The 19,993-nt window shown below is 35.4% G+C and overlaps 1 protein-coding gene across 6 annotated transcripts in view; it reads left to right on the top strand.

Moving 5' to 3' along the window:
* Positions 1-19,993, top strand: part of LOC149784942 (dihydropyrimidinase-like) — a 200,116-nt gene that overhangs the window by 110,276 nt on the left and 69,847 nt on the right. The window contains exon 1 of one of the 6 annotated variants that reach the window (XM_089978585.1): positions 17,281-17,506. The exons of the other annotated variants lie outside the window; for them this stretch is intronic. Coding sequence (XP_089834711.1) covers positions 17,480-17,506 — 27 coding nt within the window. The 5' untranslated portion in view covers positions 17,281-17,479. Of the gene's footprint in view, positions 1-17,280; positions 17,507-19,993 lie in introns of those variants that run through there. 6 annotated transcript variants of the gene reach the window in all.

The following is a 19,993-nucleotide window of genomic DNA, read 5'->3' on the forward strand; positions in this document are numbered from 1 at the left end:
ATTTTGATGACTTCATGTTATACAGAAGACTAAATATTTATCCTATAGCACGTTCAAGAGAAAATAAAACACTTCTCCATGACTTAACACACTACTCATTGACTACTATTCTCACAATATCTTTCCTGAAATTTCTTTGATCTGCGGTGTATTTGTTTAAAATTGCAATGGATTATTTGAAAGTCAGTAAAGAAAATACATTGTTCCATCATTGTTTTTTCTTTCTTTCCCAGTACCTAAGAGACTCCTTAATTTCCAGGTAGATAGTTGCCATATACTAAAAGACCAAGATAAGCAGCTATGGATTAAAGGTGATAAATTCACAAACCCATGAGTCTTTGATGTATGTAAGTTTTAGGCATCTGACTTTGTCAACAAGGATCAATTCAAAGACATTCTTATCTGATAGGTATATATGTACCCAGAATATATAGTGGCATTGAATATTACTTTTCAGGTCAATAGAGTACATTGTACCTGATGTTAGGTCAAGTTTTATGATAAGAATTTGTAACCTTTCTTCCTGCCACATTATTGCACAGGCCTAGAATTAAACAAAAATTTCTTTGTAGCCATGGGTCTAGTACTAAAAATGGATTGAGAAATTTACTACTTCTGCTGAATCGTCACTTGTCCTTCCCACAAAACAGTGTTGGTGACAACTTAAACTTTAATAGCCACCATACTGTGGAGATTATGGAAACTCAGACAGGAAATTTACTAGTATCAGTCTAGCAGTCTCACTGCCACAAAATTTTGATCGCTTTATTGTAGTAATAAAAGGCAGAAAGACTTGTAACAATAACTGTGCAACTAAAGGGTAGAATTTAGGATTTTCATTTCAATTTAAAGGTTTAACTTTTGTGCTCAGAATTTTAACACTAGGTGGACTTGATGGCTTAAGTCAATTGTGTTCTTCAAGAAACCTGATCTCTTTTCAAGTATCAGTGAAAAGGAAATCTTAACCTCACATTAAGCTGTAAACTTGTCAAATAGCAACACTTTACAGGTAATTAAAAATCCTTATCTGCAATCTGATACCTAAATATGCTGTCTTTTAGAATAAGTCATGCTGTCAGTAGTCCAGACTTCGTTTCAGATTGATTTCCAAGACTTACAATGGTCCCTCACTTGAATAGTCTTCTTCATTCTGCTGTCCCATTAACAAAGTGATTGTTGTCAAGGATTCCACTACTTTGGCCAAAGTTTGTTGTATTGTTACATCAGTAAAATCATCATTAAGGATATATATTGTTCTCTCCCAAATTCATGTTCCACAAAGATTACTGTGCCTGCTCACTTTAGTCCATCTTAAACATGAAATCAGCACCAAGTTAAAAATATACACCAGTCTTACAATATATACTTGCTTATAAGTCAAGTCAGACTGCAAACAATAAAGATCCAGATCTGCTGTATCATAATGCAGTTGCAGATCAGGTTCTATCATGTTTGTTCTGCTAAATATTCCTTACAAACTGCACAGACCCAGATCTGCTGGCTCATTATGTGACAGCAGATATAGGTCTGTGCAGTTTGCAGTTTTACTCATCTTAAAAGCAAGTATGTATGGTATGACTATTGTTCTCATGCTTTTTATGAGATAACCAAATAATCTCAAGTTTGACTCTTCTTATAAGCAGGTATATATGGTAGTTTGTTCATGGTATAAAAACTATATATGGATTAGTCAGTTACTCAACTCATTTAGATCAAAAGTCTGTGTTGAGCAGAAAGTCAAAAGAAACCATTTGGCTATTATTTATTTGGACAAATTCACTGAAACTTCACTTGCCTCTATAGACATGTTTTGCATATTGAATGACCCCCGACCCAAATGAAAAGGGATGTAACTCTTGTTTCTTCTCAAAGACAAATTTTTGTCTTCAGAGGTGGCTTTAATTCACAGTCAGATTAAAGATATCCAACTGTACCTGTCACACTAGCAAAAAAGGCAACTTCCATTTCTGCTGCAATAACGCATGTACTTTTACCACCATCCAGTAAATGTATAGCTTCGACCCATTGCACTAATACTAAAAACTGCCATACTTTCAACTTTGACATATTGACAACGTTTTACACTGTCAAGCACACTGGAGTTGTGAGCATAATCAAGATAAGAAATGTTTGCATATTGGTTCACCTGATATTCTTTCATCTAAACAATGCCTTCCTCATGAAGCAAAAGTCGAGTTTGTATAGACTGAGCAGGCAATGTAGATGTGCTCTAGTGACTACTTAAGGCAGGGAGAAACCATTGTTTGGTTAGAAAATACCTTACCCTCACCACAGAAGGTAGGTGACCATCATACACAGGACATTTGCCAGGGAAATTGGAATGGCTGTTGTGAAGAGGTGACCGCTGAATAAAGATAACCATTAGAACATGGTTGCTTTTATATGTTTTTGAGCTGAACATTTATGAAATTCTATGAGGACTAGTCTGAATTCTGCAGAAAGCAAGCACTTGTACAGATCCATTTTATAAAATTAATTTACTTAATATCTCTTGAAAGAAACTTTCACATTGGCATTTCATACAAATTGTAGCAAACTACGTTATCTGCTTGATCAAAATCTCATTACTCCAGGCTATGACAGTTTTAAAAATGGCATAAACAGATTTAATTGTTGACAGAATCTATTGTTTATAATAAAATGCATGTAATAATCAAGCATCACAAATAAGTTTGCATATGTCAGAATCTTTGTTGATCAGTTTCATTTGAAGAAACTAAACAGTTGTATGTTTACGGAGTTAACTAAAAATGCCAAATAAATGTAATTGCCATATTGCGATCTTGTGAATTCATTCCCAAGAACATTTGATGTCCATTACCCTGCATTTAAGATTGGTTGGCTATCTTAAGTCACAATAATAAGACATAGTATGTTTTACTTTTTCCGTGTTTTACAGCAAAGCAACACATAGGAAGTTACATTGTGCAAGGCAGGTAGAAAGTGCCTTGCCCAAAGACACTGCACAGTAGCTGATTTATGCTGATCCACGGTTGTGAATCAAACCTGCACCTTCCTTTCTGGTCTGATGTTGTTGTTGTTGTTGTAGGGTTTAACGCCATTTTTCAGCACAAGATAGGCTATTCATGGCGGCCAGTATTAATGGTGGAGGAAGAACCCAGGAAAATCCCGGAAAGAACCACCAACCCATGAGAAGCTACTGACAAGCTTTCTCACGTACCAACAGAGGCCATACCCGCCACTTGAACCCATACAGACAGAGGTGAGATGGCAGTGATCCGTAACGGTGAGTGCTTTAGACCACTCGGCCACTCGGGCTTTCTGGTCTGAAGTCCAATGCCTTGACCACTAAGCCACCATGGCTCCCATATTGCCTGTAAATCTGATTTTACTGAAATTTCATCAACGGAATACAATTTTTATCAAAGTTAACTAAGTATGGTTTACACAGCAAATTGATTACTGTTCAACAATATAAACACACAGACAATTTATTTAAATTCCTTGAGACATGTGTTTTATATTTTTTTAAAAATATTTTGGGTTGTCTTTACATGCATGGTGAAGTGGATTCCACACATGTGCACCATAGTGTTGGAACCTTTCTTCAGTTACTCCTTGCAAGGTCTCGATTTTTGAATATCAGTCCTTAGGTGAATATTTTAGCATTTAAATTTGTTTACATTATCAGTCAGATGATCAGTGAATGCATCAAAAATGACACATACAGCCTTTTGTTGGAGTCATTCAAGTCATTCTAGTTGAAATGCTTCAGTTTCTTCATACCTGGGAGTCATTCAAGTCATTCTAGTTGAATGCTTCAGTTTCTTCATACCTTGGAGTCATTCAAGTCATTCTAGTTGAATGCTTCAGTTTCTTCATACCTTGGAGTCATTCAAGTCATTTGAGCTGAGATGATACATGATTTGGAGTATGCAAATATTATACAGTGGGAGACCCATTTTCTTTGGGATATCATTTAATTTTGTTCCAGTAATGAGATTTTGAAGGACTTGGTAGCTACTTTTCACATCCCTTTATCATGCCCTTTTAAATCACACTTAAATAGGAGTGTATAAGGGTCACATTCTGTTACCATCAAGGTGAGAGGTTAGCACATATTATACACAAAAGACTTTCAGAGCATAGCTCATTAAGTGATGATCCTTCAAGCACCACTTGTCATGCAGTAGGCGTTCGTGTGGTAAACCAGAAACCGCAAAGCAATTTCTATTAGACGGTACAGAATATGTTAATATCACAAACTGAACAATAGGAATTAGGTTGCATAATCAAGACACAATGTTGATATTAATGGGTGTTCAGTCACTCAAGGTCAACAAGGAGAGTTGTAAATCAGAATGTAAGTGCATATTAGCAACAGAGATTTGTTTAATCACTACAGTACTTATGTCTTCACACTAAACTGATATATCTCAGGTATTTATTTAGTTACAACATGAACATATATATGACACCTGAAGTTGAATGTTCTTTACCTACTAGTACTTCCATTACCATGTTTTTAAAAAAACATTTTGTCTTTTAAGTATACATTAATGTTTCTGCTATAAATGCTCATTGTTACTATTTGATATTTTTTAATATTCTCTATCTCAGTGATACGTGTATTAGTGTACCATCTAAGATTATTTCTGCAAACGAATAGTTTGAATCAAGGGTCTCAAACATGCAGCCTCTGGAGTTATTTCCTTCAAACTTCTTCACAGCCAGCCAGCTTTGATAAAAAAATTCTTTGTTCAGTCATTTCCTTCTTGGTTCAGCTGGCTTAGAACTGCTTTCGCTGTAAAGAAAGGTTCAGTGATGCATGCAGCCCTCAGACCATTGCTCAAGTCCTCATAGGGATTTGAGTTTGAGATCCCTGGTTTACAGTGCTCAATACTTTATACAGATAGATAAAAGATTTCAGCAGAGTTATTATCAGTATTTCCCATTTTAGCTAAATGTTTTTTCCATTAAAGATTTTCATTGCATTGACCATTAACTGTAAGATAAACTTTGGGATTACCAAGTAAAGTCTCTTTAGTGTACTTAAGATTACCTTCAGTTGTTATCATTTTTTTATGTTTCCACTAACTTTAAACTTTCCGAAGGTAGGTATTTACTTTTTCCTGTCAAATGAACTAGAAATTACTTTTGCACAAGTCAATTCCTCAGCTGGTGATATTATATATTAAATCGTGTCAGTAGCAGTAGCACATGTCGGTGAGTAGTACAACTTCACTTCGTATCTAGTGATAAAACAGGTGGCATATGAAAAAAATCCACAGCTAGGGAAAGGTACAATTTTAGAACTTGTTTTTGGTTTGTGATTTTCACAAGAAATTAGTCTTGGCCAACATCTGGATGTTACTATGACATAAGAACCTTTCATGTATTGTAATTGGCCAAAAACAGTTTATCTGTTATTTAGTTTGTGTCATATCAAAGTACCATTCAGATAATCTAAATGCCAACTTTAGATGCAGAATTAGTAGAGTTGGAACAAATGTTTTGTTTTTTTCTTTATTGGTAGAGTTGGAACAAATGTTTTTTCTTTCTTTATTGGTAGAGTTGGAACAAATGTTTTTTTCTTTCTTTCTTGGTGGAGTTGGAACAAATGTTTTGGTTTTTCTTTATTGGTAGAGTTGGAACAAATGTTGTTGTTTTTTTCTTTTTCAATGCCATAGTAATTAGACATGAGACTTGTGTCAGAGAAAACATTTAAATATTGGTATTTTATATATTCTCTCATATTCCTGATTAATATGGAAATATAATTAGATATGTCCAAATGTGTGAATATTGATTACTCAGTATGGTAGAATTTTGCAAAACAGTTTTACTTTTTTGTTGTCCGTTTCTTTACTTTTGTTATCAACTTTTAAAAAATAGGATCTGTTTAGTTTATTGTGTTGAAGCATGTTCATGAGATATCTGAGCCCACATTAACAAGAGAATGGTGGTGAGTACCAAAGAAATCATACGTTTGCTTAAATATTTATTTTGCACTGCAAAAATAAATGTTATGCAGTAGACAGAAGTCAAATTAATTTCACTTGACTCTAATGACTTAAATGGGAGTCAGACTTTTGTAACCTTAGCCTCGACCTTGTTTTTGTATATAAAATGCAGATTTGCCAGTAAATCTTGTTGAAAGTATTACTAAACCAAAATTTGGCTCTCCTTATGTAAACTATTTTCTTTCATGGTTCCATATTAAAGGGATATTACTGTTTCTGCGGTCTGTTTTGTTTATTGATGTATCTGGAAACAAAGACTATAAAATAAAACATTCATTTTTCAAAACTGCCATTGTAAAGCCTCTGCTGAAGAAACCAACACTAGACCAGAACGATTTAAAGAACTACTGCCCAGTTTCTAATCTCCCATTCATATAAAAAATCTTAGAAAAGGTTGTTCTATCAGCTTGTATCTCATCTGAATTCAAAGTCTTTTTAGCAATGCACAAATTCTGCATATCGTCCTTGCCACAGTACTGAAACTACTCTTCTAAAAGTAGTTAATGACATTCTCTCTGCGTTGGATAGCAGAAAGATTACAGTCCTCACCCTCCTTGATTTGTCTGCAGCATTTGACACAATAGACCATGATATATTACCACACTGTCTCCAGCATGTATTTGGCATTCATGATACAGCCTTACTGTGGTTCAAGTCCTACATGGTCAACAAACACAAATTACGTCTGCAAATGGAATACACTCCAGCCCACTTGATCTGTGTTGTGGTTTTCCACATGGGTCTGTTCTTGGACCAGTTCTCTTCATTCTATACACTCAGCCGCTCTCAAGTGTCATAGATCATCATCCAGTGTCTCACAAATTGTACGCTGATGACACCCAAATATACAAATCTATCCACCCAACTGAAGTTGATGTTACCATCCAAGGTGTAGAGAGGTGCATTTCTGATGTGAAATCATGGATGACATGTAACAAGCTGCAGATGAATGATGATAAAACTGATTCCATTTTAATCACAACACAAAGACTTTCTTATTCACATCCTTTACCTCAAACAATAAATATCAGCAACACCAACATTAAATTCACACAATTAGTATGAAACCTAGGTGTTACCCTGGACAGTACTCTCACATTGCACCAACATGTCATGAACATATGCAAGGCTGCATATCTTGAGCTAAGATGCATCAGCTCCATTCGCAAATATCTTTCACTTGATGCCACTAAAACACTTGTGTTTTCGTTAGTACTTTCAAGACTGGACTATTGTAACTCAATTCTGTCTGGTTCATCTCAGTATCTACTCCAGAAACTTCAAAAAGTTCAAAACACAGCTGCATGGATCGTACTTAGAGTACCACAATCAGAGCACACCTCCCCGCTGCTCTGTACCCTACACTGGCTATCCATTCAATCCAGAATCAAACACAATATTTGTTCTCTGTGCTACATTTCACTGACGGACTCTAGTCCAACATAGCCATCCAACCTCACCCATGTGTACACACCAGCAAGACACTTACGCTCCTCTTCTGACAATCGTATACTCATTATTCCCACTATGAAAACAAAGTCATATGGACAGCATTCTTTTGTATACCAGGGCCCAGCAACGTGGAATGAATTGCCCACTGAACTTAGACACAAAGACACGCACCCCCCCCCCATGAATCCTATCTACGTACCAGTAGTTTTAATTTCACTTTAAATGAACTCCAGTGAGAGTGCTATAGCCCAAATGTTCTACTTGGTATGTTTTGAATTTCCTCGCTCTGAGATAGAGGTCTACATAAGAAATCTTACTCTTTTGGATTAAAATTGGTTTGGTTTCTGGACATCCTTTCTCACTGAGATTGGTTTGCGCTCATCCTGCTGTTCAGCTGGCAAATGAGTGAAGTTTAGGTGGTTCATTTGAAATGCATGATAATTCAGCTGGCAAGTGAGTGAAGTTTAGGTGGTTCATTTGAAATTGCATGATAATTCAGTTTGTGAAACAACATCCCGTTCAGAAGGCACTTCAGCAAGTGATGGGTCAGTATGTTTAATGTCTCCATATGTGAAATTTATCAGATACGGCAAATTTAGCAGAAAGTTTGAATTGTACCATTTCAGAAACAACTGCTGTTGCTTGCAGATTACAGGTAACACAATGGACTTGGACCTAGTGTATAGGGTTATCTAACAATATTTTATCCTCATTTACGTGATATATAGTTGAAGAAGGGATGAATTTTTTTTTCAGAAAAAAAAAAGACAGATTTGTTGTTTTTTTTTAATTTGTCAAAATCAATTTATTCCATTTCACTAGATAGATGAAGTAGTATTTTTATTTCATTTTGAAGGCATGCAGTATATGCTTCTCTTTCAGTGTTTAGACATTACTTTGTATTTGATTCTATTTATAGAAGTTGGTATACAGTAGTTCTTCATACAGTTTATACAGAAATAAATATGCCTCAACCTGTTTACATGGTCATGTTCTGAGCAGTGGAAATCTTTGTTAGACTTACCAACCAATTCAACTGCAGTTATGACAGTATCATTAAATAATGTCCATCAGAAGCAATGCAAATGTTTTGGCCAAAAAAAATAATTCAGTTGCTCTGGAGAAGGCAGACGTTAGATTAATTAGACTTGACCTTTTTATATGAAAACACCTGCAAAATATTGTTGAAAGTGCTCAAGCAAAGCTGAATATCAATAGGTGTAACTGAAATACTATCAATTGAAAATATGTAAATACATGTAAATTAAATCACAGAAGAACGGGCTTTTACACGAGTCAAAAAACTACAGTAGAATATGCTAAAAATCATTTTTTGGGTAACAACTTGACAAATTAGCCAAATCCTGTAATTGTAACATAGGGTGTGAAATTTATAGAGGATATCTACGCTTATGGAGTAGATATAAGGAAATATTTCACGAGTGAAGTGGAAACATTGTATTTGTCAGAACTAGCCAAACTATGAGTAACAATCCAAAATATTTCAACTTCACTTGAGAAATATTTACTTATGTATCTACTTAAAAAATATTTATTATATATTTTTAAAGGCAAAAATCTTTGATTTGCATGGATTTTTTTTCTCCATTCTGGTGTAGCATTTTTTGTGCATTGATCATCAGTATTTCTGGGACTGGCCCCATACTACAGAAACATGATAGTTAGGATGGTCCCATACTATAGAAACATGATAGATAAGATGGTCCCATACTATAGAAACATGATAGATAGGATGGTCCCGTACTATAGAAACATGATGTTGTTCTAGGGTTTAACGCCATTTTTCAGCACAAGATAGGCTATACATGGTGGCCAGTATAACTGGCAGAGGAAGAACCCTGGAAGACTCGGGGAAGAACCACCGACCCACGAGAAGCTACCGGCAGGCTTTCCCATGTACCAATGTTAGCCGAGCCTTGGACTCGAACCCACGCAGACAGAGGTCTGATGGCAGTGATCCGTAACGGAGAGCGCTTTAGACCACTCGGCCACTCGGGGCCCCAGAAGCATGATAGGATGGTTCCGTACTATAGAAACATGATAGATAGGATGGTCCTGTACTATAGAAACATGATAGATAGGATGGTCCTGTACTACAGAAGCATCATAGATAGGATGGTCCCGTATTATAGAAACATGATAGATAGGATGGTTCCGTACTATAGAAACATGATAGATGGGATGGTTCTGTACTATAGAAACATGATAGATAGGATGGTTCCATACTATAGAAACATGATAGATAGGATGGTTCTGTACTATAGAAGCATGATAGATAGGATGGTCCTGTACTATAGAAGCATGATAGATAGGATGGTCCCATACTTTAGAAACATGATAGATAGGATTGTCCCATACTATAGAAACATGATAGATAGGATGGTCAGCAGATAGCAGAGCGAAACATCATTAAACAACAGATTACCATTTTTATGATTAGTTTTATGACCTGTTGCTGTGTGTCACCCATACATTATGATATATCTATAGTACTCCATGATAAACTGTACACATTTTTTTCAAAAACATAACTCACAATTAAATATAATATCTTTTATTTAGGTCAGATAAAAAAATTATTGGGTGGTTATGGTTGCCCAACCAACCCAATTTTCCTGCTCACCCTACATTTTTTAAAGAAATAAACTTGGGAAAAAGACAACAAAATTTGGGGAGATAAATAAATTAACCATTGAAGTTAAATATTTAGGATGCAAATGATACATGTTTTCTATTATGCTTCATTTAAATCCATCTAGACCAAACAAAAAACAACACAAACAAAAAATATTTATACTGACCTACCTACCATAGTTTGTTTTCATTGTAACCAAAACTATACATATTTTTTTTTTATTTGGCCTTAGCAGTTTTAGCATGTGTTGATTAGCACAGATTGCAAACCAAAATTAAGTGTCAGTTGAAAATTGAAGAAAAAAAATATCTAAGATTTTTTTAGTAGATGTATGGAAATATTTCACTCATGAATTGGAAACATTGAACTGTGATGATTGGCAAAGTATATCTACTCAAAAAAGGAAGATATCCTCTATTATATCTTTCATAATAAGATACTGAAATATATGTGGGAACAAAATATTATCACCATAGTGATAATATCATTTTTGGAACAATCTGAGGTCTTCAAAAACCATACAGATGTCACTACTCCCTGGCTAACAAAATACTGATAAGCAAGCAATTTTCAAAGAAATTTGGTAAGGAACCAAGCAGTTAGTTTTTGGAGCACTGGGAGTCTGGCAATATATATTCTTATTTCATTCATTATTTGTTCAAATATAATGGATATGTATCATAATTTTTTTCTTTAAATTGGAGCCAGAATATTTGTTAATACTCTTTGAAGTCTAGAATTTATATTTTAACAGTCCCAGGCCTCTGCTCCCTCTAAAAATCGGTGAATCCCTAAGAATTGTAATTCCCTAAATTTTATGCAACAGTATGATAGTGAAGTATTATTATTGTCATTATTATTATTATTATTATTATTATTATTATTGCAAGTACATGTAGTAGTTGCTGCTTTGATTAAAAAAAAACTGTTGATGTTTGTGTAAAGCTCAGTTCATTTAGACAGAAACTCGAACAATTCCAGATCAGTGAAATAACCTGTACCTGTACCAGTTTCAGTTTATATTCAACACATTTGCATTAACATGTTTCCTGTCTTAATGATTCTGGATAATCAGTGTTTTACATTATGGAAACATGACCTAATTTGTGAACAAGAACTCTCTTAAACTATCTGTATTGTTGTTGTGTTATGGGAGATAACTCATCAGACTTGTTAGTAGTCTTATCATAGTTAATGTTCTTAGATTGATTACCAAAATAGATGCTTTCTTGCAAAAACCATTAGCACAATTTGTGTCATACAAAGTAATACGTGGTAAACAGATGTGAACACTATGTGAAAGGCTGTGCTATGGTTGAAGAACAGTTGTGAAAGTTGTTTAGATAGGATTCTGACAATATAATTTTAGGAAAAGATTTAGTAACGGTAATAAAAAATAAACAATAAAAAGAAACATGTAAGCTTATTTTTGTTCAAAACGTAAGGTACTGGTACATGTGGTAAACATGTAGATATTAGCTAGAAAAACATAAAAATTGCAAATGAATGAAAAACATTCATTATTGCCTGTTGGGCATTTAAAAATAACTACAGTGGTTTTTTATCATGGCATTTATTTATTTTTTACAGATTTATTTATCCGTACTGTATTGGCATTAAATCTTGTGAATAGGATACCAACATGACAGTAATCAGTCCAGTGCTTATTGGGGAGGATAATGAACCCAGATTTTAATCAGTTATGGCTGTTGTCAAAATCCAATTTAATGCCATTGGAAATTTGAAATAAACCCCAATGGAAATTAATACAATCATGAAAACACTGATTTGATTTACTCTAAAGCCTGGACCTCATTGTTTTGAATATGGAATTTCTTTGTATGTAGACTTTGCCGGGGGGGACTACTTTATATTATATGAAGTATAAGGGAGTTAAATCTTCCTGGAATATTTGAAATGCTATCTACAACAAATAGGTGCATTGACTTGGAATTAACTACGTGTAGAATGGGGCATATTTTGGCACTTTTGTTGTTGTTGTAGGGTTTAACGCCATTTTTCAGCACACGATAGGCTACACATGGCGGCCAGTATTAATGGTAGAGGAAGAACCCAGGAAAACCCCAGAAAGAACCACTGACCCACGAGAAGCTACTGGCAAGCTTTCTTACATACCCACATTGGCTGAGTCCGAGACTCGAACCCACACAAACAGAGGTGAGATAGCAGTGATCCGTAACGGAGAGTGCTGTAGACCACTCGGCCACTCAGGGGCCCCTCTGGCACTTTTGAAGAGAAATATGGTTTGGCCTCATCATTCGGCTACCTTTATTTTGGTATTGTTCTGGGTTGAGCTGACTTCTCAGCTTAACTTTTCTTTTCTTTTTTCTATAGTTAGCAGAAATTAATGATAATAATAATAATAATAATAATACTTTATTTACAGACGGTTGCTCAATTAGTCAAGGACTATTCTCCCTTAAGAAGAATATAATAATTTGCATTATATGAAAGATAACAGTAATTACTGTTCATTTTAATTTGTTCACTATTAAAATGCTAAATGCCATTATTTATTAGGAAAACATACATAATCATATCTCTTCTTAAATACTGTAAATATTTTCTGCAGATTTTACATGTAGTGGAAGCTTGTTCCACAGAACTGTACCAGAGAATTGGAATTTTTTTATATAAAAAAATCCTGTTCTTGGTTTTGGTAGTTTTCCATGTTTCCATGTGACATTGATCTCAACTGGTACTGTGTTGAAAAGGCCTAAATAAGCCTTGAAGATACGTTGGTGCAGTTCCATATAGACATTTGTAATCAAGAACTGCCTTGTGAAAATCTATCCTTCCATATATTGATCTACCAATTTTCTGGTCACATTATCAAAATACACCCCTGTGACTGGATATTAGATTGCATCTGCCCAAGTCTGTGCATGTTCTTGTATTGCATGCAGCACTTTCTGATTTACATAAAGAGAAGCAGATGGAAGGTTACAGTTTTTGAAGAAATTTGATATGACCATTCTTACGTCAAAGAAGCACTATATAAATTATTATCTGATTTGTAAATTCTCTTTTAGCTGAGTACTTAATGTAAATTTTCTTATCATATCTGTCACAAGCATAAAGTGTTGTTGTTGTTGTTGTTGTTTTAGGGTTTAACGCCATTTTTCAGCACACGATAGGCTATACATGGCGGCCTGTATTAATGGTGGAGGAAGAACCCGGGAAAACCCCGGAAAGAACCACCGACCCACGAGAAGCTACTGGCAAGCTTTCTCACATACCCACATTGGCTGAATCTGAGACTCGAACCGGCGCAGATAGAGGTGAGATGGCAGTGATCCATAACAGAGAGTGCTTTAGACCACTCGGCCATTCAGGGCCCCAAGCATAAAGTGTAAAGGTGGAGTACTTAATGTCAATTTTCTTCTGGTATCATATCTATCACAAGCATAAAGTGTAAAGGTGGAGTACTTAATGTAAAAAAAAATCTTCTGGTGTCATATCTGTCACAAGCATAAAGTGTAAAGGTGGAGTACTTAATGTAAATTCTCTTTTGGTATGACATCTATTGCAAGAATAAAGGTGGAATACTTAATGTAAATTCTCTTTCAGTATCATATCTATCACAAGTGTAAAGTGTAAAGGTGGAATACTTAATGTAAATTCTCTTTTGGTATGACATCTATTGCAAGAATAAAGGTGGAGTACTTAATGTAAATTCTCTTTCAGTATCATATCTATCACAAGTGTAAAGTGTAAAGGTGGAATACTTAATGTAAATTCTCTTTCAGTATCATATCTATCACAAGCATAAAGTGTAAAGGTGGAATACTTAATGTAAATTCTCTTTCAGTATCATATCTATCACAAGCATAAAGTGTAAAGGTGGAATACTTAATGTAAATTCTCTTTCAGTATCATATCTATCACAAGCATAAAGTGTAAAGGTGGAATACTGACTGTTGTATTTTCTGGGGAAAATGAAAGACAGCAATGATTATGTCGTCATAGTGGCAGCACCTCAGAGTTGGGTTTTTGAGCTTGACTGGTCATAGTTCATCCATTCATTAGCAAAGTTTGTCCATCAAACCCTTAACTTAAAGTATTTTATTGCCACTTCTAAAGAACTTGGATGATCACCATGAAACTTGTACACACATTCATCCTAAAGCCTATTCGACCCCTTGCTGAAAATGGTGCAGCATTTGCAGTCTCAAAAAATTTATTTGCTACTCCTCCTGAACTGATGTTTCTATCAACATGGGTTTTTCATGTAAAGAATATCTATGATGTCTTGTTGGTCCTTAATGAAAATGGTCCTTATGTGACATCTCTTACGGTAACCAGTAAAGCAGTCTTGAAGTTCTTGTTGTCATTATCCCCCAAAATGTAAAGTCATGTCAACATGGCAGTTTTCCTCTGAAAACTGGTGATGTCTAGTTGGTCCTAAAAGAAAATGGTGATTATCTCCTATCCAGTAGATGTACACATCATCAAAAAATTGTGCTACAAAGTCACTGGATACAGGCATTTGTGTGAAGCAGACACATATGCAAACTGACCCCCTGCCCTCCATACTATAAGAGGAGTTTATTTATGCATTTAGCATAAGTTGTTGGGTGTATCCTTATCCTTCCTACCCTACCCCCAAAACCCCCAACTCTAAATTTTCTTGGCATTCTATTCATTTAGCTTTGCCCCTGGTATCTTACTCTGCCCCCTGGTATTAACTTAGAGTAACCCTGTATCTTAAATGGGTAAGATGTGATATTCCATAGACCCTTGTATGATAGCTATGTGTTAGTTTTCTTTCACTTTATGGCATATTTGAAATAGAAATATTTCTGTCACATCAGCATGTGGGGATATATATTTGATGCACACATTGTTGTATGGCAGAGTTTACTTTGTTATGGTCATGTCCATCCATCCTACTATTAAAGATTTAAATTCTTCAGGGTAACTTGAGTTCCGCTTCACATTCCTTTACCAAACATTACAGGTGAATTGTGCTGTAGAATGGACAGTACCTTTTTATTAGGTAATCTAAAAGGTCAATATATTTGTAATGTAATTGAAAAACTTATTTTTGTGCCATAACCTATTTCTAATAAACGTGTACCTTATCAAATCTATTAGACACATTACTTTTGATAATAAAATGATGCTTCTAGAGGAGGTTATCAAAGGTCAATGGTCAAGGTCATTTGAACCCAAGAAAGTAATGTGGTTTACATACAACAGCTAATAACTCCCAGATTTTATTACTTTTGATGATACAAAGAAGCATATTGATTTGAGCACCTACAGGTCAACGGTCAAGGTCACTAAAAATTTTCATAATAAACTTGAGTTGTGCAGAAATACAGCCATTAAACTGTACAGTTGTGTTGGTTTTTAATACTTTAAAAATGTCTGATTTTTTTTTATTTATTAAAAAACACTCAAAAACAAAAGGTTCATTATTTCTGGAATCTGAAAGATATTTTTTTTAAAAAAAACAAGCGGTCTTTTATTGGTTGACAGTCATGTGACTGTGTCTTGTATACCTTGCTGATTTCTTTCAAGTTGTTGTTGTTGTGGGGTTTAACACCATTTTTCAGCACACGATAGGCTATGTATGGCCGCCAGCAATAATGGTTGAGGAAGAACCCGGCAAAACCCTGAGAAGAACCACCGACCCACGAGAAGCTACTGGCAAGCTTTCTCACATACCCACATTGGCCAAATCCAAGACTCGAACCCATGCAGACAGAGGTGAGATGGCAGTGATCCGTAATGGAGAGCACTTTAGACCACTCAGCCACTCTGCGCCCCGTCTTTCAAGTAATATTTAATTGAAGGAGATCTACATGTACATATGTACTTGCTTATTGGACTAGTCCAACTGCATAGACCCAAATAAGCAGTCACATAATGTGCTGGCAGATCTGGGTCTGTGCAGTTTGTCAGGATTCATCAGAAGAACAAACCACATAGACCCTGATTGGTTAATGCATAAGGCTATGCCAGATTAGGGACTTTGTTGTTTGCAGTTTGATCTTACTTTTAAGCGATTGTATATGGTAGGTATAGTATATACATGCACTTGTGAATCAACATAGTCTTTGTATGTATCATTGTTGATATTTAAGACTATCAAGTACATCTGGCCAGGAAAATGTTCAATATTTTCTGTTTTCATTGTTTATTTTGTACCTGAAAATGGTTGGGTATTGCTTCTTTCTTTCCCTCTTTTTAATGGCAGATTGAAGTGAGCACATTATTGGTCACATCATGCCCATGAAGTGAGAGCTAAGTACCTTTCCCAGGGACACACTGAGACAGATGAACCTGTCTGGTATTGAACCTGCAACCCTGTTTTGTGTCCAGTGCTCTGCCAGCTGAGCTGTCTCTGTGACCTAACAATAGGTCCAAAGTAAAATTTGTATAGTTCAAGTAACCCAATCTGCCTTTTTTTTAAATGGTCCAGAAACTGCAACTTTGTTTTGTTAATTTTTTAAAAACCAAATCTAACTGAACCCCTGAAACCCCCCCCCCCCCCATTTTTCACATTCATAGCAGTAGATGTATATTGGAAAGATGGACATGAACTAACACAGGTTGGATACAGAAGTAATAAAAACAACAAATTTGTACTGACCTTCCATATCTATGTTGTTTGTTTTTTTTTTAAAACTGTTACCATAACAACATATACTTTTTATTTTGACCTGAGTACTTTTGTTGATTAAATCAGCGAGTTTTACAAATAGATTTCAGTTCATAGGTCAAGTAATCCACAATCTCTGAAATACCAGAGTTATGACTGCCATCAGCAGTGTGTTGAATAAATGTTGATTTCTTATCAGGTAAATGATTTTTACAAGGTATATGCTGTCACTTGAATTTATTGGTGAAAAAGGAGAGCACATCTTCTGTAAAACCCACATTGAGCCCCAATTAAGTTACCACAAACTGTGTTTTCTTTTCAGCAATGCTTTGAAAGAAGAGCAATAAAAAATGGTCAAGGATGGTTACTCACACTGAATGAACTAACTTTCACACTACATGTACATACCTGACCCTCATAATAAATTTTCTCCTGGGGATAATGCAAACTTGTTAACACCTGTAATCAGCAGGAAAGACTTACCTGTATGTACCAACAGCTTGTTTCATTTTATTTTATCTGAAATTTGGTGGAGGAAAAGCAGTTTATAGTCTTGCAGGTTTGATAGAGGATCAAGGTTTCAAGGTCACACGTACCTCTTGTACTCTCTAGGCTTCAACAATTTATCAATAATTTTGTCAAGTACCTACTAGTTACCTGCATCAGGTGAACTGTTGAATGTGGCTGTGTTATGCTACTCATATTTTATTGTTTCACTAATTCATCAATTTCAACATGGACAAAGGAATTGCACATCGCCAGGTCAGTAAGATTTTGATTTCAGTCACTGTGGTCGATCCCTTAATTGTATTTTGATGTCTTGGTTACTGATCACTCTCATCAAGTGCACTTTCATTAATGATTAAGCCTAAGGTGCATAAAGTGAATGGCAGCCCAAGTGATACCAGTTTCTGTCTTTGAAGTCTTTGCAAAAGATCATGCAAGCTGAGTTGAACTTTCAACTTCAGCACAATGCTTTTGCCCATTTTAGAATAAATGTTATTGGTCCATTTACATTAAGAAAGATTTAAGGGCCATGTAAAGTATTGTTTAGAATAAAGTATTTGCTACATTAGGGTAATCTGTGTGCAGTTGTCATTTGGGATCCCAGAAGGCATTTGTTCTATTTAAGAATTCATAATGAAATGCAACGCTGTGAGAGATCTATATCATACTTCTCACAGAATATATCCCTGCAGGTCATCGAAACCTATCATCATCGTTATGTTAATACATGACTGGATCCTGCTTTAGATCTGTCATCATAGATTAACATAACAGCAAAACCAAGGGAAAATAATCTGATTCTAGCTGTTAGGTGACTCGGAGACTCTTCATTGTGACATCATTTGTATATTGTGCAGTAAGCTGTGTGCTGTCTTATAACATTGTCAGCCCATCACTACAATTAAAGAATTTCAGACATTTTCCACCAGTAAAGTCACGATGGAGAAAATATTGCACCAAATGCAGTTATCAATGTGTACCATTTTCTCCATGTTGCATTCTACAATAAAATTTACCATGGTATGGCAGTGGCATTATCATTCTTAAGGGAGGCAATCCACTGAGGAATATGGGATCTGTATAAATATTCCAAATTTTAGTCATCATCAGATGAGTCGAACTAGTATGTTTGTGTTTGTATGTCATTCAGTGAGTTGTTCCATTTTAAAAAAATTCTCTCTAAAAAGCTATTCCAGAGACAGACAAAACTTAAACAAATGTACATGTTTTTGAGTGTCACATGTTTCCAAACAAGTTTTTCTTAAAGATGGTACAACATTATATAATGTAACAAAATTTCAATCCAGTGTATGAGTTTTCATTATTATGATGTATAGAGAACATATCTTGATGCCTATTGATCCATGAAGATCCGCATCATACGGCAGCAGATCTGTGTCTGTGCAGTGCAGTTTGGAGTAATCAGTGGAACAAACAAGATAGGCCCTGATCTGCAGGCACATTATGCAATGGCAGATCAGGATCTTTGTTGTTTGCAGTTTGTCTTGACTTATAAGCTGGCATATACAGTGTAGCTTGTGAGCCCAAATGGATGAAATTCCTGATGTCATTGGTAAATATCTGGAGCAACAAATTACTTTAATTCAGTTAAATTCCTTAGTGATTAAAACATCTGAATAAACAGACTGCACATATATAAAATCAGATGAGCAGAGGTAAACTATATTTGACTTTTTTTTAAAAAAATGGTATTTTTGTGAAATGTGATAGGTTTTGCAAGTTTATGGACTGTAGCCCTGCAAATATAATCACAGATTGTTGTTGTTGTTGTTGTTGTGGGGTTTAACGCCATTTTTCAGCACGATAGGCTATACATGGCGGCCAGTATTAATGGTGGAGGAAGAACCCGGAAAACCCCAGAAAGAACCACCGACCCACGAGAAGCTACTGGCAAGCTTCCTCACATGCCCACATTGGCTGAATCTTAGACTCGAACTGCCGCAGACAGAGGTAAGATGGCAGTGATCCGTAACGAAGAGCGCTTTAGACCACTCGGCCACTCGGGGCCCCCAATCACAGATTGAACATTATGGATAATGATTCATGGATTATGCAGATACATGAATTGTACATGCGATGGGATCAGTTTAGATGTTCTGATTTCAAGACAATCATTCATATATCTCTGACATGTATTATATTGTTATCACTAACTCCTCCTGAATGAATGATCATGCCTGAATGAAGTTTTCACAGAAAGTGTTCTTCCAATGCGTAGTTTGGCTTAAATTAGAATGGTGTCGTTCTGACATTCTCCACGACCAAAGCAGCAGCCATTTTGGAAATCTTGTTATTGCTACTCTTCCTGAATGGAAAGTAATGCCTTCAAAATATTATCTCTACTCCACCCTAATGGATGGTTATAGAGCCATTGGGTTTTTACCAATAGATTTCTTATCATACCTACTTTGCCCTAAATGAAAATGGTGCCAGTCATGCATCCTATTTGGCTGTCACAATGACTGTTTAAAAATCATGTTTTATTGCTACCCCTGAATGGATGATCATTATTACATGGGGTTTTCAGCAAAAGACTAACAATGATGTCAGCTTTGTCCTAAAACAAAATGATAAAATGATGCTTCAGTGACATCCATTATTTGCACTACAGCATTTAATGTGAAAATCTTATCGCTGAAACATGTCATGGATGGTTTCAATACTCGACAGTTAAAATGAAGAAATTATCTTATCTCAGATGTCTGGAAATTACTTTACCCA

This window comes from Sinohyriopsis cumingii, chromosome 13, assembly GCF_028554795.1.
Source record: "Sinohyriopsis cumingii isolate HCF-2022 chromosome 13, ASM2855479v2, whole genome shotgun sequence".
Taxonomy (NCBI): domain Eukaryota; kingdom Metazoa; phylum Mollusca; class Bivalvia; order Unionida; family Unionidae; genus Sinohyriopsis; species Sinohyriopsis cumingii.